Genomic DNA, 27,416 nt, shown 5'->3' on the forward strand with positions numbered 1-27,416 from the left:
CACCACATCAGGACAGTCACCACCACATCAGGACAGTCACCACCACAGACTTTACTCCTCAGAGATGCTCCTCTGCTCACTTTGAAGACTCTTTTCCTTTCGTCAGTGAGCAGAGTATAGAAGCCCTGCAATCAAGTAGTTCGGCTGGCTTGGAACTGGCTATCCTGCCTCTACTCTGCCTCCTGAGTGCTGCCACTGCAGTGCTGTGCAACACCAGCTCATTTCTTTTGTGTGCTGTTAGAAGTCTGTGCCAAGAACAAATTAAGAAATGAAAATTATTTCTTTTCACCTCAATTGTTAGTCCATTTTATGATGTTAAGCTTTAATTTTAAGCCTCCTGGTATAAAAAAAAATCACAAAATGTCTAAGAATAAAAATATGCCTAATCTAAGAATATTACTTCAAATACCCACACAAAAAGATAAACCTTTTGGGTGGAGATTTTATATATATACACACACACACAGACACACACACACACATCCATCTATATATATGAAACATACATACACACACACAGAGACACACACACTTCAATCAGAGGAAGTTCTTAGTCTTTTTGAAACAGCTAACACTTTTTTTTTTTTTTTTGGTTTTTTGAGACAGGGTTTCTCTGTGTAGTCCTGGCTGTCCTGGAACTCGCTCTGTAGACCAGGCTGGCCTCAAACTCAGAAAGCCGCCTGCCTCTGCCTCCCGAGTGCTGGGATTAAAGGCGTGCGCCACCACCTCCAGGGTACAGCTAACACTTTAAGAACTAACAGAAACTAAAACATGAGGAAAAATCTATGTAAATGTGATCAGTTTAGGGATATGCAATAAATGCTAAAAACTGTTGTATGTGAACAACACAGCTGAGAATTTTTGGCAATAATAAAAACAAATTGTGCAAAACAATATCTCAGCAACACTTATCAGAAATAATTTGGTTCCCTTCACTAACTGGCCCACAGTTAAAATTTGTTTTTTTTTTTTTATAATTTATTTATTTAGAACAGTTTAGAACACACATGTGAAAAAAACCCTATCATGTCTAGGTAACTGATCAACTACACAAAAATAGTCCAGTTCGGGAAGCTGCAGAAGCAGAGAAATGAAAAGGATCTAGGGCAATCACTTACCATCGCCACTGCCCACTTAGACCTGTTGGTCTTCCAGGTCGCCAAGAGGCTTTTAAGACCTTTAGTAAGGGAAGTGGCCTGATGAAAGAGGCCTTTCGCTCTCCACAGTAATGGAAAGCAGCATGGGGACAGTCTAGGTAGGAGAGGAAGTGAAGGTCAGTGTGTAACAGGCTCTGGTGAGATGGCCTGGACAGGCGGGGTGGGAAGGCAGGGATGTAGACGGGGGCACTGCATTCCAACCGAGAGAAGCAAGCAGGATGTACTAGCTGCAGCCTGAACCACCAATGCCACAGTGAGCCCTAAGGGGTCCTGTTCTCTCTCACTCACAGAAGCAGAAACGTGAGGTAGAGGAGATACAAAAACTACTTAAAAACAACAGGCTAAACAGGAAAAGCCAAATACTGATGGCTACATGTTAAAAAGGAAACTCTAATTCCAGTATTGAAAAACACATGCCCTGTTATTTCTCAGTATAGCTCCTGACTTCATGCTCCCAAGAACAGTCACAATAAAATCTTCCACAGTAACACACCTTAACTCAATACCATAAAATGTCGACCAAGACAGTTCTCCAAAGGGAAGTGCTGTTTGCATCGATCACAGAGAAAATGCAAAGGAAAAAGGCTGCCAAACACAGCCGAGGCCATCAGCCAATGCTCTATCAGTGCTGACAGGACAACTCCAGCAGATTTACCAGCCTCACCCTGGTAATTTAGAGATTAGAAAACACATGAACAGTGTAAGAGACACTCTCACAAACTATGATCAAGCCTGAGTCTCAGGCATCTATGCTTTTTTAAGATACTGTCCAAGAGTATAGACTCTGATGTGATAAAGAACTAGCTGGTGCTTATCATTCTTATAGAACTATGGACACAATGACCCAACTTCTCCAAAGTAACTACATTACAAACACACATGGCTGTGTACAGATAAGGGCAAAACATTCCACTTTGCAGAGAAGCTCAATCAGGAAGGAAGACAATTCAAAATAACTTCAGGAAGTCCCTGAAACTGACCAGATTCACTACGTCTCTCTTGCCTGTCCTTGAAGGGAAGCTGAGTTACAAGGACTATCAGACAAGCTGAGGGGCAAAGATGACTCTTAGACTAGACCAGCTTCCTGGAAGGGGTTTAGACCAACTGAGGCACTTGGAAAGGACACTCTGCAACCTGTTGAGCTGTATGCAGGCTGTACAGTGTGTCCCAGGTTCCTAGCTTTTGTGAGCTGCCATTCGTGCTGGGCAGGCACTGGTGATGTAGCTATCTTTGAGCCATTTCTGCTCAGTGAGTAGCCCCTCACCCATACTCCTGTAAGTAACCCCAATAAATTCACTGGTTCACGAACTTGGATTTCGATGGTGTCCATACTTCAGTCTGCTATTAAGTCCCTATCTGGGGTGAATAGACCTGTCTGTTGTGTCTTCCCAGGAAAAATTTTGTCAAACAACAATAATGCTCAAGACAACAAAACTTAAAAACAGCTTTAATTCAAAGGAAAGAAAAGACGGTGTTTTAGAGAGATAGTTTAAAGACTTCTATTAGGCATGACCTAATGATGACAGGGGCTGACCTATTAAAGCCTGGGCAGAATTTCTTAGCAGTAGTCCCCCAAAGGTTTAACACCACTCAGACATTAGAATACTTATGCTTTAAATTAAAAATCCTTAAAAAAATAATAAAATCCAATTCTGCAAAAATGATACTTTCCCAAAATAAAAACCTCGACAATTGCTAGGTCACCAGACCTCCTTGCTAGCAGTGATTTTTTTCCTACGCCGCCGAAAGACTCCATAGTAAATGACGGCTACTTCCATTCCGTTCATAATGGCAAGAACATCACAATGGCTGCCATAAGGAGAACTGTGGAGGACAGTGACGTTTCCTCTTTTTAAAAATAGCTTAAAAGAACATTTGTAGCAAAAGCGTGAGTGGAAGACCAGGTAGAGCACAGTCAAGCAGGACTGTGGATGTAGCCTAGGATCTCTAGTAGATTCTATCAGGACTCTTTATTAAAGATTTGTCTTGTAGTCACGAGGGCATCATTAGGCTAATTCATGGACACATGGATAGCACACATGCAAGTGACTGTAATACAGTTGTAAATGATAACAGAAACATAAACTGGGTGCTGGGAGGAAATACCATAAAGCCAGAACACAAAATTTCACTCTGAGGGCTCGGGTCACACAGCTCAGTGATTAAGCACTTATGAGCAGGGCTGGGTCACAAGACCAAAGCAAATCAAACCCTGACTTCTCACCAATAAGAACAAAAATAGAGAAAAAAACCCCACCAAAAACAAACAAACAAACAAACAAACAAAACAAAACAAAAACCCCAAACTCTAACAAGTTACATAAGGTTAAGTTCTAAGAGTAAAAGACACCCTAGCAGGTATAAAGTAAAAGCAGTAACTGCATAGTACATTGAATGTAAACTTTTAAAACAGCATTTCAAAAGACGATGAAAACCAGGAGAAACCCAGATGGACTCAAGCTTCCAACCTGTAACAGAGCTTGATTTATTTTTTAATGAAGAAAGAGATAATCATATTTCAGCATTCATGAGAACCTGGAGTAACAGCACTTGTTAGAAATTAGTGGATAACACAGCCCAGCTAAGGGCCAGCGTCCAGAGCTCAGCAGAATAAACAAATGTGACTGGAATTCCAAGGCTAACACAAAGCACTGTCTCTAAGAGAAATTCAACCATGGGATAAGCGGGGAAATGTTACCTATGATTAATTATTATGATATAATCATAAGATAGATAATTCCTAAAATGGAGACTGAACAATGCACTATGTGGAAACAAAGGCTAATTCTTTTCCCTCCTAACTTTTAAAGCACTATTAAATAAAAGGAACAGTAGTTGTTACAGAACCAATTACAGAGAGAATCAAAAGTAATTAACAGTCTCCTTCAATTTCTTTTGATACTTTATTAATTCAAGTAAGTGCTCATGGAACAAAGTCAAAGAAAGAGCTGCACACAGGCGCACTGTCAGACTTTACCAACAGTAACACGATGTAGGCTTCAAACTGTCCCTGCACACGTGACTGCAGATAAATTCATGCATGTCAAATTTTTGCATCACATGCTTTTCAGAACCAGGTTCATATTTAAATTAGCTTAAGAATACACACAATTACAAGATTAATTTAATAAAAATAACAAAGTGGTTTAAACAATGCTGAGGACTTTACAGTCAAGTCTCTGGGGGAGGTGAGTGGGGCCCAGGAAGAAAAGCGGGGACTCCAGCCTTTCATCCCTTATGGAGGGAAATGGAGACCTGAAAACGAACATGTGAGCGGGCCTGCTAAAATACTCTGCAGCCCCTCTCAATATTCCCAACGACACCAAGAAATAATAATTAGATTTGGAAAGCTGTCATTATTATGGCCAGGAACACTTAATCTCCAAAGCAGCAGCGTCTTAATTAGACTATGATTAAACGAGAAGCATACATCCAAGTACATCCTCACATCTGGCTTCAAGTTTGTTTTGTCTCATTGAAATTATTGTATTTGTAATTCTGTCTAGACAGTGCCAAATATATTTTGCCACATAATAGTTAAAGCAAATACAGTTAACAGTTTCTGTACTCCTCACATCCTTTCACTATAAAATATGTGGTTCAGAGTAGCATGGTGGACCACTGAAGACAGGAATCTGGGAAGCTGAGCCTACTGATGGAAGACAAGAGCTGCTTGAAAAGACTTGTTTTACTGTTTGTGTGTATGTGCAGTGTATTCGTGTGGACACACAGGCCAGGGGCTGACATCTAGGTTTTTCTTTTAAAACAAAAAACAAAAAACAAAAAACTTCTCTACCTTATGTTTTACAATATAAATTTTTATTCATTTATTTTTATGTCTTTTGCCTGTATGCATGTCTGTGTACCACGTACATGTCTGGTTCCCATAGAAGATTGGATCCCCTGAGCCTGGAGTTACAGATGGTTGTGAGCTGGCATGTGAGTGCTGGAAACAAACTCAGGTCCTCTGGAAGAGCAGCCAGTGCTCTTAACCATTGAGCCATCTCTCCAGCCCCACCTTACAGTTTGAGACAGGGTCCCTGTTTCAGCTGGCCTAGCTGGCCAGGGACCTCAGGGGTACACACAGTCACATGTGGCTTATGTGGGTGCTAGGGGTGTGAACCCAGGTTCTCATATTTATGCATCAAGTACTGGGCCAGCTCCCTAGCCCCAGTTTAATTTTTTTTATATGAAATTTTTAGTAGCATGGCTATAGAAGAAGACTCAAGTAAAGATAGTACTGTCAATAATTCTAGAAATATTTATCTCAATACACTAAAGATCTCCTTCCCAAAGAATTCAGAATTATACTAAGAGAATCATAAAGTTTATTCTACTTAATAACCTTAACATTTTTGCTAATTGTCTTGAAAGCTACACTAAAAAGTTAGATGAATACAAGAATAATGTAACTAATTACTTATTTTCTTTTGAAAAGTCAAAGGGTAGTTTTGCATGAACTTTTTATCTTTACAGACATTAACATAAAATAAATTAGAAGCATTTTCAATCTGTACAAATAAAGTAGCAAGAGGAAACGTCTGAGTGAGCACAGCCACGCTGATCTCAGAAGTAGGGCTGTTCTGAAGGTCGGTCAAATATCTTCCCCAGGAGACAAGCTGTGTCTAAGCCCAGCCAAGAACCCGTGACTCCGCACAGAAGCAGAACGGCTTCCACGCCCACCCTCTGTACACGCTCCACTAGTTTTACAGTGAGTACTGAAGCTTATCATATGGGAATATTATTATTTTTTGATGATGTATATAATTTTTCAGTGTAGCCCAATGAAGTATCAATAGACTATATGAAAATTGTTCAAATTTTTGAAGCAGCAAATAATAGTGGTAACTCATAGATCTGACTGCTGATATAATATCCAGGAGAGCAAGTTTAACAATAAAGCACTTGATTATTATGAAACACAAGAAAAGTAATGAGGGGGCTGGAGAGACGGCTCAGTGGTTAAGAGCACTGACTGCTCTTCCAGAGGTCCTGAGTTCAACTCCCAGCAACCACATGGTGGCTCACGACCACCTGTAACGGGCATCCGATGCCCTCTTCTGATGTGTCTGAAGACAGCTACTGTGTATTCATATACATAAAATAAAGTTTAAAAAAAAAAAAAGAAAAAAAAGAAAAGTAATGAAGCAAAAGCACAAAACTTTTAGAAGAAAACCGAGGAAGAAGCCTGTGGTCTTGGGTTGACAAGGTTAGGTCACGCTTTCTCAGTAATGACAATGTAAAAATATGAGAAACAACAAGGAATAAACTGAAGTCACCAAAACCTGAAGAGTCTGCGCTTCAAATGACAACATAAAAAGAAGATCCACAGAATAAGAGAATATACTTGCAAATCATACATCTGATAAGACTAGTACTTAGAATATATAAAGAATTCTCAAAACGATAGAGAGACAATCTCATTTAAAAATGATCAAAGGGGCTGGCAAGATGGTTTAACAGGTTAAGGGCTTGCTGTGCAATCCTAATGACCCGAGTTTGATCCCCAGAATCCATGTAAGGTAAAGGAGGGACATGACTCCACCAAGTTGTTGGGGTTGGTCTTGTGCACTATGTATTCAGACAGATTTCTGATCCCTGAGATCTCGTTCCAGTCCAGCCGCTAGCACTGCCATGAGTATTGAACCATCCATCTCCTGGATCAGTGTCGCATAAAGAATGCTCTCCAGTTATCTATGATTGGTTAATAAAGAGCTGATCAGCCTATACTGGGCAGAGAAGGCTGAACTCCTGGTCCCAGGGAGAGGGGCCTAAAGGAGGAGAGGGAGGAAGAAAGGAGACGACCATGAGGCTGAGGGTCCAGGAAGAGCTGTGATGAACAGACTGCCAAGGATCGCCATGAGGACTCACACGGAGCAGAACTCAGACTGAGGGGAAGGACCATGTGGCTGGGAAGTAGACAGCTTAGAGGGTCAGAAAAGCTGAACATCTGCCCAGTCACAGTCTTAACACTTGTGAATAAACGTAATAGGTCTTTGTGTCAATTATTTGGGAGCTGCGATGGGAATACATGAGGCTAGCAGGCTTGAATTACTGACAAAGTTTTCCTCTAACTTCCACATGTGAACTGGGTGATGTGTGCTGACACATACACAACCACACACATATATATCATGTATAATATGCTGGGCTGAAAAATGATAAGACCGAGCAAGCACTGGCAAGGATGCTGGCACTCTCATTCACGATGGGAAGAAATATGGTGAAGATGCTTTGGAGAATACGCTAACAGTACTTCAAAACACTAAACAAAAATCAGCATATAGCCTGCCAACTGTACTCTTTAAATAGCCACAGAGGAGAAACGAACATAAGTGATCAGGAAAAGCTCCATGAATGCTCACTGCAGCAGACATGTCAGAACTTATCACTGGGCAGCAGCTGTACACGGGACCATTCAAAGACCCCCCACCCCCAACTTCTCTAGTTGAGTCATCATGATCTCCAACAAGCACAGGCCTGGGACACATGCAAGTGAAGACACCAGACACAAAGGACTGACTATGTGTTATTACAATGTCCAGAATGAGCAAAAAGCACAAAGACAGAAAATGGCCTAGTGGCTGTGGAAGTGTTGGGGGGGTGAGTGAGTGCCCTGGAGCTACTGGGCATGGGGACCTCCTCTTCCTCTTCGGGAGGTAAGAAGTGAGACTTCTGTAGAGTGACGGTGAAGGCTGCATGAACTTGTCATGGTCTAAATGAGGCAGGCATGCTCCTAGACTAACAACCACTAAAACTGCTGCACACTCAGGTGCAGTTAGGACAAGAAAGAGCCAGACACTGCTGCTGGCCACAGAGGCTTCTGCTTTAGTCTTCTTTTTAATTCTTACACAACCTGATAGGTCTCAAGCTTTGTGAGTGACTATGAGCTCCTTCAAAATAATTATTATATTAAAAAAAAAAACAAGGTCACTAGCACCCAGACAAGGGTTAGAGGACCATTCTTTATCAGTTCAGAGCACTCACATTTCCCCCAACAGAACAAGCAGCACAGCAATTCTCAATTAGAATGGAAGAAAACTTTGCCTGATTGCCAAAACTCATTTAATATTTTACGACCTGATAATTAAACTGCAGCTGGAAAGGTTTTAAAGCTCTAGATGTTAGCTTTCAGATGCACGCTTACTAAATGCATGCTGTTAATAGGGTCACCATGAGTACATGTGCACCCACAGATGCCTGGTCCCTTGGAGCTACAATGAAAGGGAAATGAGCTGCTCCAATGGGTGCTGGGAGCCTAACTCAGTCCTGTCTACAAAACCCCTGAGCCATCTCTCTGTCCCCAGAGTCACCTTCCATCCATGTGATCTGTCCACTTTATTCATTATCTTGAGTGTCTTTTGTTGTCAACAGAAGTACTTTTATAAAATCCAAAGTCACCATGAATGGGTTTTCTTTTAAGATATGGCCTGTGACCTTGAACAAGTAAGGAATCCCCTGAGAGCTCTGGGGTCACTTCCAGGTGAGTGCACAGGATGGGGTTTACCTCTGCTCCAGCTGTCCTAGCACCTAATAATGCTGCCACTGTTGGGTTCGACACATCAGCAAGTCAATCAAGGCTGATATACAGAAAGCCCAACGTGCAGGAAGTACTTGTCCTGTTGCGGAGACCCAGCCAATCTCTTCCCCTGCCTCCTCATGCAAACTCTCAATTTGGCATTCAAGTGTAAGTACAACATGTGTTCCTGGGCTGCATGGAAGTCTGGAATCTGGAACCTCCTCGCAGTGCTTTGTCACCTGGAACTGCCTGTAGGCCAACGTGGGCAAATCTGGCACTGAGCACCAGTTCAGAGGCCTGGCAACTGCTTGGTGATCAGCAAGTCAGATAGCATTTGTAACTTGTAGGAGAGCTTCAGTGTATCCATCTAGGGCATCAATGTTGACTATGCTACCTACTTCAGGGTGCCTGACACACTCAGGGCATGCTCCCAAAACTAAGAATACATACACCACGCTGTGATGACTGCTGAAGTCTGAGCTGTAACAAGGTGCAGGGATCCACAGAGCTGCTGTAAGGAGAGAAAGTGTGGAGGGAGCCTGGACTGCTGAAGAAAGATCTTCAAGGATGAACATGGATAGGCGTTCTTCAGGGGGACCTGGTCCAACATTCTCTATGGCAGAGGCAAGGGCTTTCTGATGGCCATCTACAATGAACTCCATGCAGCAGGTCATGATGTGATGTCCCCACCGCAAGAAGCCACCCAGGAAGTCCTGAAAACCCTCCTGGTAATTGCCAATCACCTCCAGGAAGGGGTGGAGAGAGAAAGGCTTATTCTTTTCCTTTAGTTTTTGGTTTTTGTTTGTTTTTTTGGTCCCCCCCTCCCCACTTAAAACAGGGTCTCTCTGTATAGCCCTGGCTGTCCTGTAACTCACTCTGTGGACCAGGCTGGCCTGGATATCTGCCTGCCTCTGCCTTCAGAATGCTGGGATTAAAAGCATGCTCTACTATCCACTGGCTGAGGCTCACTCTGAAAATCCTTTTGGATCAGCCCTGCCCATGGGAGGTTTCAACACATGACCTCAGGTCCACAAACCAGCAGGTGCAGACTTAGAATCCAGATGCTCCTGGGGCCCTGTTGTGTCTACACAGACAATCAATCACATGCTCCGGTTTGCTACGAAGCACTAGCTCCTCTGTGGCATGGATAAAATTACAATTATCCTCTTTGTTGGGCTTTCTGTTGGGACATAACAAACCAGGACCAAGAAATAACCTCACTGGCTTGTTATAACCCTCCTGCCGAAGCCTCCTGAGCACTGGGATTACAATCCACCACACCCTGGTAAAGGAGTTATTTTAACTCGCCTCCTGCTACTTCTATTCAGCTCCTTGTCTTTATCTTTTCTTTCCTAGCCCTATAGGAGGCTTTCCCATGTGGAAGCATTCCTTTGTAGCACTGAAGGCAACACTGAAGAAGCACGTACAACAGTACAGGTGAGGCTAAGGCAGGGCATTATGAACTTTAAACAGGATTCTGGGAGGATCTTGTACATCACAGACTGATATAAAGTAGGTACAGTGATGCTCGCCTTTATTCCCAGTACTGGAGAGGCAGAGGCAGGCAGATCTCTCTCTGTGAGTTTAAGACCCAGCCTGGTCTATATAGTGGGTCTGGACACACCTATGTGGCGAGACCAGTCTCTGAAAAGAAAAGAAAAGAAAAGAAAAGAAAAGAAAAGAAAAGAAAACAAAACAGACTGATGCAATTCTTGTATAATTTAAGTAACAATTTGCCCAACTAAGAGAGGGAGGCTGTATGTTAGGGAGCTGAAGAAGACTTCACTAGACTGAGAGGACACATTGTGGCTGAGGTAAGCATGGCTTCATGAATAATTACCAAACTAGAGATGAGTAGACGAGCATGCTGTTACAACTTATAATATAATGTTCCATTCAAAAAATTTTAGCTGCCCTAGAATTAACTGCAGTTAAGGGAAATGCTCCTGGCCATACAAAACACGAACTACAACTATAGTATATGAGTCTTGTTAGAACACTCCAAAGCAATAAAACTAATTCACCAAATATAAGACACAGAAAGCATGGAAGTAAAAAAATTTAAAAACTTTAACATGACAGCATATTCAGGAAGAAAGTAAATTTGTGAGTTCGATCCCATTAGATATTCCTAAAGCAACATACAAGAGTTCAGATCACACTCTGATGTGCAGCTTCTTTTGAAGGCCACTCGACCCTGTTTTATATGAAGCATCTGCAGCTACAATGAATACCTGAGCAAGAGCATCCCTCCCTGATCCCATGTTACTTGAAACATCCAGTCAGAAATTAGCCATTGCTTACAGTAACAAGTATCTTCCTCATGAGGAGAGGCTTTCAGGGTAAGCCAAGGCAGGCAGTTTCCCTTCAGCAGCACGCTCCTTTAAAAAGTAACCTTCAAGACTTTTATCAAAATAGGAAATGGTTTACTGTGTAGTAAAAACACTTCTCAGATTAGTGAATCAGAGGATTACAAAAGGAGGGGAAAATGGGATAGCTGGGAGAGAAAAAGGAAAAAGAGAAAGAAGCAAAGATCTAGAGAAAAGTCTATTGGAAATGTGTTATTTAAACAAGTAGAACAAATTATTTTCTCTTGCATATAGAAATAACCAATAACTCTCTTATCTATGCTTTGAAATCTCTATGCAAGATAAGTACTACATTGGGTATCCACAACATTAGCTTTTATCTGTTTCAAGAGAAGGACTAATACAGGCTGGCCTCTATCTTACTGTCTAGCTGAGTGTGACATTGAATGTCTGGTCATCCAGCTGTTACCTCCAGAATACAGGGACTATTACAGGCATGTGGCACCCACACCTTGTTTTCTAGGTCTTTAATTTTGAAAATATGCTATTTCTTAACACACATTAATTTTCTACATTTTGAATATTATTTGTTCACAATGATGATATGAGGAGATGCTTATAAGACATAAAGGATGGGTAAATCAAGTTCAATAACTACCATGCCTTCTCATACATGCACTAGCATTAACTTAGCCACGTGTCTATTATATAAGTAAATCATGTATGAGTTCAACAGGCATTCAACACCCTAATTTAACACAATTTCACAACTCGGGCAATTTGATTTACTTTGTTTCACACATAATTGTGTCACAGCATGTGACTGCAGCAGTGGCTTTCATGACAGTAACACACCCAAGGTACACATAAGGTCTATTCAAATTTGTCTTCTAAACTTGTCTCCAGTCTGTTAAATTATAATCAGACTCTTGCTTTCAGTGAGAAGCTTTCCCTAAGCCCTCAGCTCAAGGCACTGCCCTCCATCAGTGACCTCTCCCACCATCACCAACCTGGTACCCTGTCTAAGCAGACGATCATGAAATTCATCCTTTTAAGAACGGAGTGTGTCCTAGAAAGTGTCCCAAGGCATAAAACTCAGATAATACAACAGAATATTTATAGCAGACTATATTAATTTATGAAGAATTAAAATGTTAACACATCAAAATTGCAAAGAGGCATCTGCCTAGGTAATGGCTTCATGTATGGCTGTCAGAGTCGATTCACGATCAACATAATCTATACATAACATACATCTTGCTCTCCCACATGCATAACGTACTGTAAAAAATCTGCATGGACCACAAACCTAGAATCCTTGAAAATGAACAAACACAAGCCCTGTAACTATTAACCAGTGGTTTGACTACTACAGGAGAAATCACTTGCTTTCTGACTGCATTTGAGGCCTGGTGCATAGGAGAGATCCACGGCTGGTTTATAATCTGGATGCAAACCCATAGGCAGGGAGGGCACAGTCTCTGGGTATATGGAAGTTGTGAAGAGAGACCCTCAACTGAGAAAGTGACCCTGCCACACCGGCCTGTGGGGAAGCTGTGGAGCATTTTTTGATTAGTGACTAGTGTGGGTAGATATATCCCTGCATTCCTTCCATGATGGACTGGGACGTGGAACTGTAAGATGAGGTTGTGTGTGGTCTTGTTTTTCATTGCAGTAGAAACCCTAAGCAGGATAGGAGGGAAATACAATTGCAGATTTGTTATCAAACATGTAGTCAGACTGCTTTCTAAATATTTATGTTCATACCTATAGATCAGTGCTGCTCTCAGCCTGTCAGAGAAGCTGCTTTCTGCAGCAGGGAGCACATAACCGAGACACCTATATATGTACTTCCAGAAAGCCCAGGAAACATCATGGAAGAGCAGACAGAAAAATGTTAAGAAGCAGAGAGGATGAGGAAACACTGTCTGCTGGGCCACTCTCGACGTCAGAGCAGTCATGATCTGCAAGTAATCAGTAATGCCAGCGTGGGTGGGGGAAGGCTTGTGAACACTAGCATACGGGCTCACTTTTCTTCAGGTGTGTGATGCAGGCAGCACAAACTGGACTCAGGGAAGACACTGGGGCGGGAGGGACACATGCTGGGGACGTGTGAGCAAAGTGGGACCGGAGGAAAGCCTGGGTGGATCCAGTCAAGGTACATTATATATATGTGTGAAACTGTTCAGGAATAAATACAAATATTCTAAATGGATGTGACTCAACGGCATTGTCATATATTTTTATAAGACACACACACACACACACACACACACACACACGCACGCACACACGCACACACACACAGTCCAGGTTCCAATCAGAAAGAATACAAGTTACTTTTGCTTAGTTTGCACGTTTGCAAGTGTGTGTGTAAGTGGTACTGGGGAAATAACTTGGCTCTTGGGTGTGCTAAGTACATGCTCTACCATTGGTCTACACTTCCAGCCTGCTTTGTTCTTTTCAAATTGATTTTCCTTCTAGTATTCCTAAATGCGTACCTTACATATGACCTACTTGAAAGTATTAGCAAATAGGTATTTTTAAAGTCTGAGTAATTCTACCAAAAGCAACTCTCATATTTACCCAAAAGAAGGAACCACTACTAAGAATCAAAGCCTGGTGATTCTGTTCTCAGCAGACAGGTGTGTGCTCTGCATGCTGTATGAAAATCATTTATGAGAAGAACAGGGAAAAAATTAGAAGGCAGTTTTCCCTATCGAAACAAATAAGTGATTAAGCAGATTTCTGACAGCAAGAGCTGTCAGTAGCTGAAGGATCTCCCGGGAAGCAGCAGTCCAGATCTTGACACTGTGTACAGTTTGCGAAGAGACTGGAAGTCAAACAGTGATGAAGAAACCACCTGGCCAGTTGTGATAGTTGTGAATGTTAAGTGACTTAGGGTTGCTACTGTCAAGGTCATACTAAGCGTAGTGGCAAATCAGGTAACAGGAGCCCATATGTCCGGGAACGCTGGGAGAAATGAACTTAGTCATGGGACCAGTAAGACCAGCATTTACCAACAGTGCTACACATGCTTCTATTTTCAACAGTAGCAACATTTTAAAGTGTCTTATGTTTAACATAATTATCATCAGTCAATTTTTAAAAATGACTTTGTTCTTACTGTTCTAATCAAATTCTCAGAAAGGAGAGGTGAAACTATCATGATAAAAGAGAAAAGACATACCAGAAACTGACAGCATGGTGTGTATGTGTATCTGTCTCTCTCTGTGTGTTAATAGAATAGTAAAAGTACTCTCACTTTAAGAGACTTTATTATTGTGTGTTGTGTGTGCATGTGTGCTCTGACATGTGCGTGTGGTCAGAGGACAGCTCTGAGGAGCCTGTTCTCTTCTTCCACCTGTCCATGGGTCCCAGAGATCAACCTCTAGCTGACAGGCTTACGTGGCAAGTATTTTTCCCTGCTGAATCACCTCATCCCCCAAATACTGTTTCTTACAACCAAGAACGTCTCAGTGAATCTGTGGAAACGGTTTCCTTCACAGCACCTTTTAAGATGACATATTAATGGCTGAGGCTTCAAGGTTATTGCAGATTGTCTCACACACAGGTACAAGCAATGGCATCCATTCTATTCCTAAAACTGATCTTAAAGGGATCAATAAAAATTGCCTACTTGGTAGGTAACGAACTCAGTTTCTTCACACTGTTTGTGACTTTTCTCTATTAGAAGAAAGGGGATTGAGGGTTGGAAGCACAGAATGGGAGGGGTAATATACATGTGTACAAACTGAACATAATTTCAAATGAGAAGCAATGACAGGCTAAGAAAACAAAAGAAATGAACCCAACAGCCCATGAAAGAGAACAGGCTCTGCCGAGAGGCTCCACTGTCTCTGCTCCAATCCCTGGCTTTCTAATCACCAGATGGATGAAGCCAGTGAGTATCACGGGCCAGAGTATCTCTTAATGATCTCATCTGTATATAGAACATGAACACGTAAGGGAATAAACACAACACATGTAGAATAGTTAAAACAGCATCTGGTCCTCAAAAATACAAAATAAACGTTAGCAATCGCTGTTATTCGTATATAATTTGCTTTCCTTACAAACTTTTCCCCATAGGAAGTAATTTAACACTAAGCCATCTGAGATTACTGAGTACATTAAAAACCTGCTGTGTTGGACTGCCCCCTGCAGGCCTCAATTTACCTACTTATTTTAAAATGAGCACAGGGACTATAAGATTCAGATATGTTTAAAACAACACTAAAATTATTATTCAATCACTCCTAACGGTAAGACACAGTCTATAACAGCTATCAAGATGCAAAGATAATCCTTTTCCTCAGCAGTCTACTAAATACAGAAAATCTACACACACGTCGACAGAATGACTTAGAGAAAATAATAAAACCACTGTCTGTATTACATGAACAAGGGAAAGCTGAAGATAAGAAGGCTCCAGCTCAGTTGTGCAGCAGGTAGCCAGTTGGGCAAGTCAGTTTTATGCCAAGCTGTCTTACGCCAAAATCAGTGTTAAGATGTCAGACTCCTTGTTACTGCCACAGCAAAGGGGTAATACCTAAGATAAGACTAAAGAATTGACCCAAGTACAGCACCAGGTGAAAGGCTAGGAGAGGCTTGCCGGAAGTGATGGGGAGGGGAGGCTAAGGCACTGGGAGAGGAGTGCCTAGTTCTTTGAGAAGTTAACTGGGCAAGAAAATAAAACAGTAGTTTTAAACAATACCATGTGATTTAGATGCTAGATAGTTATGTTAATATCAAGTGACCATCAAAACAAAAACACATATGCTGGATAGCTATAAGTACTATCAAATTAAGAGCAAAACAAACATCTCCTAGCTGTGTCTCCTAGCTGTGTGTGGTGGCGTATGTACTTAGTCCCAGCACTCAGAAGGCTGAGGCAGCGGAGGTCAAAGGCAACCCTGGCTACAGAGCAAGAACCTGTCTCAAAACCAAACCAAACCAAAATGCTACAGTTTGGAGGGAAAGAAACATGACAGACAATTTTACAGGAACCACGACAAGTTCTGTGAGGAGGAAGGGATAAGAAGCAAATGGGAGGATTAAAGGCAGATTGTTCTGGGCCATTAGAATGAGTGAGTCAAAGAAAGGAGTCTGTCAACTGGCAGGGAAAGAATCAGGAAACGAACCACAGGCTTATGTTGCGTGTAGTAGAAACTACAGATACAGCAGAGCACACACAGCCCGCGTCATGAACAACTCAGCACACACATTCCACTGCTCATAAGTACCGGAAGCCTGACAAAACATTAAAATAATGTGCAACAAAAGTGTGATTTGGCTGGGGGTCGGTGAAGTATCCCAAGATGGCTGGGCGTAAACTTGCTCTAAAAACCATTGATTGGGTATCTTTTGTGGAGATCATACCCCAAAACCAGAGGGCAATTGGAAATGCCCTAAAGAACTTAATGAGACCCTCCACACCAGGTTGGCTAGTCTGTCTGAGAAACCACCAGCGATTGACTGGGCTTACTATAGGGCCAACGTGGCCAAGGCTGGCTTGGTGGATGATTTTGAAAGGAAGTATACTGCCCTGGAGATCCCCGTGCCTGAGGATAAATACACAGCCCTGGTGGACCAGGAGGAGAAGGAGGCCGTGAAGAGCTGTGCTGAGTTCCTGTCTGGATCCCAGGTCAGGATCCAGGAGTATGGGAAGCAGCTGGAGAAACTGAAGAACATAATTCCCTTTGAGCAGATGACCATTGATGACTTGAATGAGATCTTCCCAGAAACCAAGCTAGACAAGAAGAAGTACCCGTACTGGCCCCATCAGCCCATCGAGAACCTATGAAGCAGCCCAGGAGGCAGCCCCAGCTGACGTGAAATAAAGCATTTACATAGTGCTGGCAAAAAAAAAAAAGTGTGACTTAAGGTACCCTGACTTGCCCAGTACACAGCTGACCAGACGGCAGCTGTACCTCTTTTTCGCATCAAGCATTCTTAAACGTTTACTGTGAGCCAGACACGTCTGATCTCCTCAGTAACAAAATATTACAATCATATTTTTTAGATAAAGAAGATCAAGAAGTGAGACATAAGTGTCCAAATGTCTCTTAACCTTCCCAATGCTGCAATCCTTTACTATAGTCCCTCTGGTTGTGGTGACCCCCAACCATTCAATGATTTCTTTGCTAGTTCATAACTGTGATTTTGCTACTGTTATGAACAGTAATACGGCTATCTGATATGCAGATATCTGATCTATGACCCCAGCGGGGCTGTAAACCACAGCTTGGGAACAGCTGGCCTCGTCTGTCCTGGGACTTGCTTTCCAATCCTGAGAGTCCAGTCCTGTATGGCTTGAAACCTCTCCATTTCACCGCTGCCATGGTCCACACTCGAGTCATTCTTTCCGATGTTCTGGGGTGGGGGCATTAGTTCTAAGCTGGAAGTCTGTAGAGAAGGCAATCCCTGGTCATCTCACACACCAGACACTTAAGTAGAGTAATAAGTGGAACCTTTTGTACTTTAGAAATCATTAACAACAGAGGTAGCAGTCAGGCTTGCACACCTTCCATTCTGGAGACAGCTCAACGCCAGCACACAGCAAGTTACAGGCTGGTCAGGGCTACAGTAAGACACTGTCTTAAAATTACCCCTTACCCCAGTCAAACCAAGAACAACAAAGCCCTAGGAAACACTTCATCTTTACTGTTTTCTCTAAATTTCTACAAAATCCATTTCTCAAGCCTTGGAGGTAGTAGAGTCACCTTCTTCAATAATGGAGTGTTGGCCTATCATATGACTTCCTCCACAAACAAGGAGAACACTGACGTGATTAGTATGAGCTGTCACCAGGGAGACGGGCCTCTGGGCAAGCCTGTGGGGTTTACGTTGATTACACTAACTGAGGTAGGAGCAGCAGCACGAGTTCATCACTCTCTATTCCTGACTGTGGATGTGATGCAATCAGCTACCTTTACTTTCCCACCATGAAGCACTGACCCCTAGAACTGCAAGTCAGAATAAGCTTTCCTCCTTCACAAAAGACGCTTCTGTCAGGGTACTTTACACAACAAGAGAAGAAACTAAAACACTAACAAGTGTTTCTTAAAACTAACTTGTTCTTGCAACAACTAGCGGGACATTTGTTCCAAGAGACTTCATACTACATTAGCTTTCTGAGACTCCATCTCAGGCCAGAGCTTTACAGTGGACCACACACGTTCTCAACCTGGGGTTACGGCAGCATTATCACTAGAGGAATGGCCAGAACATGGCTGAGTTCTTTTTCAGAAAACTGTCATTTGTCTGTCCTAGGATTTATCTGGTCAGACATCAAGCTTACTCAGTGAAAAAAAGTTTTTAAATTTCATAGCTACTAGAAGACAACAGCAATAGCAAACAAGTTAGCCCAAAAAATGGGATAGGAAAATCTAGAAATAAGAAACTGAACTGCTATGAAACCCCCAACACATCAATGGTAATCTAGAAGAAACAGACTTGGAACAGAACTGCATTCACTCTCGTCTGTGGTGACTATATCTCCATATAAAAAGTAAAGCCAGCTGCTTATACACTGGTTGTTTGCACACTTTAGTCATGCAATGCACACACACACACACACACACACACACACACACACACACACACGACAGGGAGATGCACTTATTCTAGGCATTTAAGGAATCTTTTGAAATTGTCAGATGACCACACAAATTATAACCCAAGCAAGAAAATAAGGAAATAGACTGACAAGGGAAAAACCACACGCACTGGACTTGAACAAGCTAGACAGGGACTTTTACAGACTATTTTTTAATGCATACAGAGAAATAAAAAACCAATGTGAAAATTACTAAGGAAGTAGGAAAATGTATTTTACGAAATAATAGAGACTATGAAGATAAGAAATAGAGCTGGGCATGGCTGCTCATGCCTGTGATTACAGCTCTTAAAACGATGAGTTAAAGGGCAGCCTAGACTATGCAGGACAAGGCTAGCCTAAGCTACATGAGACTCCCCTCACTCCACCAACCAACAGAAAACATAAGCCGGGTCACAGCTAACTGAAAACTGAAAGCTAAAATTGAATAGAAATGATTTGTGAGGGCTGGAGAGCTGGTCTGCTTTTCCAGAGGACTGGGGTTCCCTTGCTAGCACCTGTGTGGTGGTTTGCAACTGCCCACAGCTCCAGCTCCAGATGGCCCAGAGCCCTCTTCTGTCCTCACACAGCGCCAGGCATGCACATGGTGCACATACATGCAAGCAAACACACACACACACACACACACACACACACACACACACACACACACAAATAAATCTTAAAAATATAAGCACAAATCAAAGTGAACTAGAACACTATATAAGTGATGTAAGCCATCCAGAAATAGACTCTAGTAACAATTCTAATTACTCTAACATACAGTAGAAGAGGCCTGTGGGGAAAGGCTAGTTTTTACTAGGAGAAAAAAAACTAGAGCTCACCAGCACAGTCAAAATGTATGACAAATTGTAATACATATTCTTTGGAAATGAGTTAAAACTAAATTTTAAAAAACTATTCAGTTTACTAACCAGTAAGGACCCCTTCTTGGTCTCTAGCTTCTCAGCTAAAGGTAATGGCAAAATAGTAACTGAAACACAAGGCAGCTAGAGGACAGAGGTAACTTCTCACTACCATGCAGTAAACTGGAGGAGGAGAGTGGGGAAGGAAGCACAGCTCTCTGTTTCTTGGCAGAGAGCTACTCTGTTTGTCTGTGCGGCATGGTCCCCTGAGCAGTGCACGGGGAGTCACCACTTGCTACACATTTTGGTTAAGAACTTCAGAAAATTCATCGATGTCTGAAATCTGGCCCCTCCTCAGATTAGGAAGTACAAGTTAGTCCCAGCCAACCTAGTTTCTGGTTAAAATCATGAACTACGAAATCCCTTAACTATTACATTCTCAAAGGTTTCACTGCATCACAATAGACGGTAAGTAGATTTGCTTAAGTAAAATTGGCAAGCAAACCTCTCAATCAAATTAAGACATCAGCGAGGCTTTAGCGATACAGTAAACGGTTTATACTGAAACAATGGGGGGGTGGGGATCAGAGTTCTGGTGACTAAGAAGCACAGACAAACCTAACTCTGACTATTTTACAGCTGAGAAACACAGGCAGACATCATCTGAGCGTCCTTAGGAACTAGGCACCGTTTCCCAACCTTTCTTTATTGTTTAAAACTTAAAATGATGCTGTTAAATTCTTCCTGAGAAGAGTCTAAGCAAGCCACAGTACAAAGTGACTAAATGACTGGCAGCTGTCCAGACCATCAGACTTCCCCCTTAGTCTCCCCATTCTTTATCTGACAGAGGCTTCCTCAATGCAGGAACCCTTTCCTTTGCGGCCTTATTCCTTACTTAATTCTAACTCTTGATGTCTATGCCTAAATCAGTGTCTCTTTCAGCTACAAACACTTCACAAGTCCCTTTGCCTATGCTGAGCCCACTCCCCCTTCTCGGCCCCCTCGCTCAGTACTGGATGCCTCACTTCCTTAAGGAGGCCTTTTCTGCACTCTCGGAAGGCAGACCCACTGCCATCTGACTTACGGCACAGTTAGTTCTCCTCTTCACTAAAATCACACTTATCTGTACACTTAGTTCATTAGTTTCCTTTAACCTTTGTACTAAAAGCTTTCTAAGAGGAGTAGTGTAGCAGCAGCAATATACAATACCATCCACCCGACTCTTCAGTGCACAGCTCAGGGTGGACCGTGTCACTTAAGACAAATGACAGTCTGAGCTTTCTTAGTGAACTCACTGCAGAGAGACAGTTAGATACCCTGTCCTTTCTGAAAAGACATGGCCTCCTCACAATGTGCTAACTGCAGGGCATAAACCCCGATGTCTAGAGAATCCAGCCTAAATGTCAATGCCCAGACCTTTCGTGGCCATTTCACACAGCTTCTTGGAGGTAACCTTATCAATACCATCTACTTACTTATTATGTGTGTAATTCTAAATAATATTTGGCTACATGTTGGAAACACCTCTTGCTGTTAGCCTCATTTCTAGAACACTGGCTCATACTGAAGCACCTGGAGTTCAGGAACATAGACCTGAAACTCACACACTGACTACTATGTAAATGACAGAGAAATGGTGTGTAACATCGCTAGAGAATTCTGGAGGAAGCTGACTTTTACCCCTACAATTCTGTCACTTGGTGGTACTCATTCTGAGTCCCTGAGGAACACTACTGCATATGGAAAACAGCATCTGACATCTCTGTAGAAGTCCAGCGTACGGGGAATATCACCAGTCCCGGAATTTTAGATTCTTATTGGCTCATCTGGCCAAGCTACATTCAAGTTGCCTCACTCATAATTATGTTACATAAATGTGATAAGCTTAACTTACAAACAAAACATAAACTGTTGACACATCAGACCTGGGTCTAGCTGCTAATTCTACATTTCCTCTGAACTCTCCTGGGGAAGTGACAGGAGCCTCTTCAGAGTGAACTATTTTAGCAAAAATTACTTTTTGTCTATTAACCATGGGCTCTGGGTTTTCTTTAAATATTCTTACTAATGTCAAGTCCTTTGTGTTTGTGTGTGTGATGCTCAGATTCCGTGTTAATCAAAATGCTGCATAAATACAATCACTAGAAAGTGGAAGCCAAGACCTGAGGCTACTACTAGAATATAATTAGGAAAAGAAAGGGAGGCCCCATTTTCCTTTGGTCAGGGCATAAACAACAAAAACAAACAAACAAAAAACACTTAAAAATGTAAGAAAGAAATGAAGAAAGCTAAGATACAATAAATTACCGAAAACTATAAATCTAAAATTTTGTTATTTACTTACATACCAACTTTTTTATTCAGATTTATTCAGATTCAACTCAGAACCAAGATGGAAAGGAAGAAAGGCTTGTAAGGCAACTAAGAAACATCCAGTGCCCTGCTCCTTCCCCGCCCCCACACAGGAAAGGGCCTGCAGGAAGCTTGGTTCTCATAGAACCTCCATCTGGCAGCCAGGTCTAGTGAAGTCAGTTCTGAGAATTCTCTTAAGTTCCCACTTTCTACCTGATGACAGAATTGCATAAAAACCATTCTCTCAAGTCAGGGTGGTAACACACACCTGAAATGCTACTATCTGAAAGCCTGTGAGTTCAAGGTCAGGCTAATCTACGATGTAAAGCCTGTCTCCAAAACAAAAGACCATCTCTTCTCTATGCTCCCCCCCAACACATGCACTCTCCACACCTTTTCCACACCTGATGCTTCTATGTGGTGACACTGAAGCAGAAGATAACCTGACCTCACAAATGTCCCTGAAACAAAATAAAAAAGGAAGGCCTCTTCTCAGACACCTGCACTACTGGACAACTATAACTCTTAAATTCAATTATATCTCACAATCTAGGCACCCTGTGAGGCTGTGGAATACTTGACAGCAAGCTACTAGAGAGCTCACAGCATATGAAAGTATGAGTTAACAGAACTTACGTGCAGGGCGCTTTTCTGGACACTGGGGGACTGAGCATGAATGTAACAGTGCCTTTGCAAACCTATAAACCTTGCAAATAACACCTGCAACGCTAACTCGGAGTACTAATGCTTTCAATTTCTGCTATTAAATGATTTGTCATTAGAGTAGGAACCCTGCCTCTAAAATACTATCAAGACACTCTACAGTGTCAGCAACTGACTCCAAGACCTCATGTTTGCTAGTACTGAGCACGCTAGTACTGAGCTACACCTGCAGCCCTCAAGGTTTATTTAGCATTTGGCACACATCAAGCAGAATCCTACCTTGACTTTGTGTCAGTTTGCTGTAAGCCTGCCTACCAGACCTGAGGTCTACAGTCCTGATACTCCTCCCCATGGAGGCTCATTCTCCTCAGGAGCAAACACGGAATTAGGAAATAGCAGACTCCTTGGGGAGACAGGTGATCTCTGTGAGACTTCATCACAGTTGATCACCAGCAAACACAAACCAGGCCTGATGTACGCATGCTTCTGTCAGAAACAGCAGGGTGCCCAGGACCCACCTTGAGCAGCAAAAAATAAAATCAGTAAAAACAAGAAGAGTAACAGCAGTCCTAAGTCAAGTGCACAGAGGATGCTGCTTGCTGACAGCACTGACGGTGCTGCTTTGTCGTGTTGTGGAGGGGAACACACATCAGGCAAACTAAACATTTCTCCCACTTTTCACACCCACATAACCCCAGCACTGAGTAGGCTCTGAGGAGAGTCCAAGGCCAGTGGGGCTGCTGTGGGCATCCTGTCTCAAAAGCTAAGAAGCCTTGGAGCTTGGGACGCAGTTCAGCTGACACAATATTGGCCTAACACACACAAGTTCTGGGTTCCCAGTGTAGACCCAGACACACTGGGGACAGATGCAGTACTTAAGAGGCTGAGGTCCATGTTCAAGGCCAGACTACACTAGGTAAGTTCCAAGCCAGTCTGTGCTACTTGAGACTCTCTCAGCAAAACAGTCTTCAAACATGCTTCCTGTGTTATCTTAGCGGTTACAAGTAGCACACAGCTGAATCAGCCAGTACACTGGACATAACTAGTAGCAACTATGAATCAGTCCCTGAAATGCAATCTCCAATTCTATTACCAGCAAAAGACATATCTGAAAAACCTGGATGTAAACCCAGATGCTAGTAGGTTCCCGTACAAACCAGTGCTTCCAGATGATGTCCAAAGCTTTTAAAACATTTTTCATAATGTTACTTCCTACCTGATATATTCTAAAAGGGATATAACGAAATCCATTTTCTTCTGGAGGATATTCCATGAGTTTCCGGTTGATGGCCCAAAACTGGTCAAATCTGTCTGAAATGAAATAAATTCTGTTATTAAGAATAAACATCATAATCGGTTAGCTCATAAAAAGACACAAAAGTCTTAACCATGCAGAAGTTCCTGAAAAGCATTAAGACATTGTTTGTAATTTTTCTCTTAATGTTAACAAAAGGAAGATATGAAATTAATCTTTAACATCTTTTTTTCCTCCCAAGATAAACCCTCAACAGGTATGTGACTTCTGTTATCAAGGCGAAGGCCAGCAGTAGAGACAGACTGACTCTGGTCTAACTTCCTCTGCTAATCTATATAAGAGCAAACTCGAACAACGTGAATATTAATCAGCACTTATACAAACAACAGTGTAGAAGAGCGTAAAGAAATGTGGAGCCTGGTGCTGGGGCAAAGTCTGTATAGAATTTGTCTTGAAAGCACAAGAACCTGAGTCCAGTCTCCTAGAACCTATGCAAAACTGCCAGGCACGGTGGTGCCCGCTTGTAACCCCAGCACCGGGCCAGGCACTTAGCCTAACTGGCACACTAAAGGTAAGGAAGGGCTCACACATACAGGGGTGGGGGTGTCGAGCACGGACGGATGTAATCCCCTGGCTGAATTGGCTTGCCTAACATGTACAAAACCCTGGACTCAATCCACAGCGTGTGGTGAGGGAGGATGGGAAACAATATATAGAATGTGCATGTGTGAAATGTCAACGGCAGCTCAATTTCATACTGATTACACTTTAAAGGTTTTTTTTTTTTAGGTTGAATTAAAATGTTACTAAGTTATAGTTTGCAGATCATAGACTGTAGAGTCTAGCTCTTTTCTAAGTAAATTCAAAGGTCATTTTTTTTTGAAAATGCAATCATATAGTATGTGGTTTTTTACATTTGCTTTGTGCACATGTATGTGTGCACACATGCATAGTATGATGTCTTCAAAGTTTGTTCTTATAATATGTAGCCTTTCAGTTATTTTTATGATCCAATAAGCATTCAGTGGTATAGAGTTACAAAACTGTATTAACTTAGAAATATTTGAGTCATGTCTACTTTTGGCTATCATAAATCACGACTAAGAACATCAGTGTACATGTTTTGTATGAATATGTTTTCAATTCTCTAGGTGGACGCAGGAGTGAAATCTCTATGTCTTATGGCAAAGCTTTCTAACTGTTACTCAGTAAATGTTTTAAGGAACTGCCAAGCTATTTTCCAAAGTGACTAAACCGTTTTCCATTCCCACCAGCAAGGTCAAAGAGCTGTAATCCCTACGTGTCACTCCCAGCACTCTTCATTTTTGCCCTGTTTGTTTTGAGACAGTCTCACTATGCAGCCTTGGCTTGCCTCAAACTCATAGACAGCCATCTGTTTCTGTCTCCCAAGTGCTGGGATTAAACATTTGTGCTACCACATCTGGCCATTTTTGTTTTTGCTTTTTTTAATGGACATTTTAGTCAGTATGAGGCAGGAATGCAATGCAGTTGTGATTTGCATTTCTCTAATGACAAAGTACCTATTCATGTGCTTGCTGGCCATTTATGTAGGAGACTTCTCTGGAGAAATGTCCAAAGTTCTAACTGGTTTTAATTTATTATTGTGTATGATATGATGTGTGTATGAATACAGGCACACATGCCACATCGCACATGTGAGGTCAGAGGACAACTTTTGGGGATAGATCCACTCCCCCTACTATGGGTTCCAGGCATGATGGCACACTTCCATAACCAACACTCCTGGGAGATAGAGGCAGGATGATCTAGAGTCCAAGGCTAACCTTGGCTACATAGTGTGTCTGAGGGTATCCTAGGCTATTTGAGACCCTGTAACAAACAAAAAGCCCTCCAGCAGAGCTGGGAATGGTGTCATATCTGTGACCCCAGCACTTGGGAGTCAAAGGCATGAGGTCGTCACTACAGGTCTGTGGCTACCTTGATCTACAGAGCAAGATCCAGGCCAGCCAGAAGACTGAGACCCTGACTCAAGATGCTGCAAAGCACATCCCCAAAGCAAATCTTCATTAACATAGATTCACACGGATGCCAACAGGAGGGAGAGGGAGAGAAAAAACAACCAGAAAACAGACTAATTCTCAACTGGGAAAGATTTAAGGCTGCAGGAGAGATTGGTTAACTGTCTGGAGACATTATTGGTTGTCAAAACTTGTCTGTGTACCTAGAGATTACTGAATGGAAGCCCAGAAAAAGTGCTACACACTACAATACATAGGACAGCTCTGCCAAGCAACCATGTTGACTCAAAAACTGCCGATGCAAGGGAAACAGTGTCAGGGTACTGAAGGGTGATGAGTCAACTGAGAGCAAGGAGCCCATCCACCCTAGCCTCCAATTCACCCTTCAGTTAATGCACTACAATATGGCAAGTCTTTACAACAGCAACCACTTAACAGACTTCTCAGCAAAGTGTGCTGAGATGGCAAAGCAAAAGGCTCTTCTGTAGTTTCCAACGGCTGCAAGATGGGTCAGAGCCACTAGGGTAAGAACAGTAAAGGAGATGCCACTCCTGTCATATGTGTCAGCTGTGTAGTCTTCTTAGGAAGACAGAAGTCAGCACGCAGAAAGCTTCCTGTCTGTAAACACAGTGGAGGCACTACAGGGCCTTCTGGGTCCCTACTGTTCACCAACTACGTTACCCTGACTACTGGTGGGTTACAGTGGCCTGGGAAAGGGACAAGCCTCTCTAACTCAGGTGTTAACTCCACTCCCCACTGAGGTTGCACCCCAGCCACGGGAAAGGGGTACACACAAGCTTTTCTTATCCAGCCTTACGTAGCACATAACTCATTCTCTGTAAGACTTTAATTTTTAAGTGTGGTTTCTATCTCTTGAGCAGGGGCTGATGAGAAGGCTCGGTGAGTAAAGCCCCTTGTCCCCAAGACTGACAACCTGAGTCCGATCCTGGGACTCACACTGTGGAGAAAATCAAACTCCTGCAGGTTGTCCTCTACCTTGTAACACACATACACACATACACACATACACACATACACACAAATTAAATGTAATAAAAAACTAAAACCACAAAGAATCTGTATTAGTTACTTTTAAACATTCTTAGAAAATATGTATTTTCCAAGCAGTGCTAGAAGTACTGTGACCAAGAATAGACTTTTTTAATTAATTAATTAATTAATTAATTAATTTTTTGAGACAAAACTTCTAGTCTGTATTCTCAGCTATCCTGGAAATCACTGGTAGGCCAGTTGGCCTTTAACTTACACCAACCCTCCAGGCTTTGCCTCCTAGGTGCTAGGATTACAGATATGTGCCACCACGCACAGCCTGAGTAATTTTTATAGTTATTAAAAGACACAAATAAAAGTCAAAGAATGGCAGCCTAAGAGAAGATGTAACCAGGTGTCTCCACACTTGCAGTTTGTAATGATGGTCCTTACAGATACCCATCAAAGATTAAAACTAAAAACAAAAGAAAACACCCAGAAGAGCTTATGCAGAACATTACCAGTTCATGAGCCCTGCACGGTGGTTCATGCCTATGATTCTAGCCACTGGACACCTGAGGTGTGTGTGTGAGACACGCACAGTGGACACCTGATGTGTGCTTTGTGAGACACGCACAGTGGACACCTGAGGTGTGTGTGTGTGAGACACGCACAGTGGACACCTGAGGTGTGTGTGTGAGCACA

The 27,416-nt window shown here is 42.3% G+C and overlaps 1 protein-coding gene and 1 pseudogene across 1 annotated transcript in view; one reads left to right on the forward strand and one right to left on the reverse strand.

Annotated features, from left to right (window-relative positions):
• The window catches only part of Atg5 (autophagy related 5), a gene marked incomplete at its 5' end in the record, with an annotated part of 64,663 nt that overhangs the window by 18,394 nt on the left and 18,853 nt on the right, over positions 1 to 27,416 (reverse strand). Inside the window, one exon of the mRNA XM_028775805.1 lies at positions 23,683 to 23,777. Coding sequence (XP_028631638.1) covers positions 23,683 to 23,777 — 95 coding nt within the window. The remainder of the gene's footprint in view (positions 1 to 23,682; positions 23,778 to 27,416) is intronic.
• LOC114627906 lies at positions 16,288 to 16,839 on the forward strand (annotated as a pseudogene).

Source organism: Grammomys surdaster, unplaced genomic scaffold (assembly GCF_004785775.1).
Source record: "Grammomys surdaster isolate TR1022 unplaced genomic scaffold, NIH_TR_1.0 261, whole genome shotgun sequence".
Classification (NCBI taxonomy): domain Eukaryota; kingdom Metazoa; phylum Chordata; class Mammalia; order Rodentia; family Muridae; genus Grammomys; species Grammomys surdaster.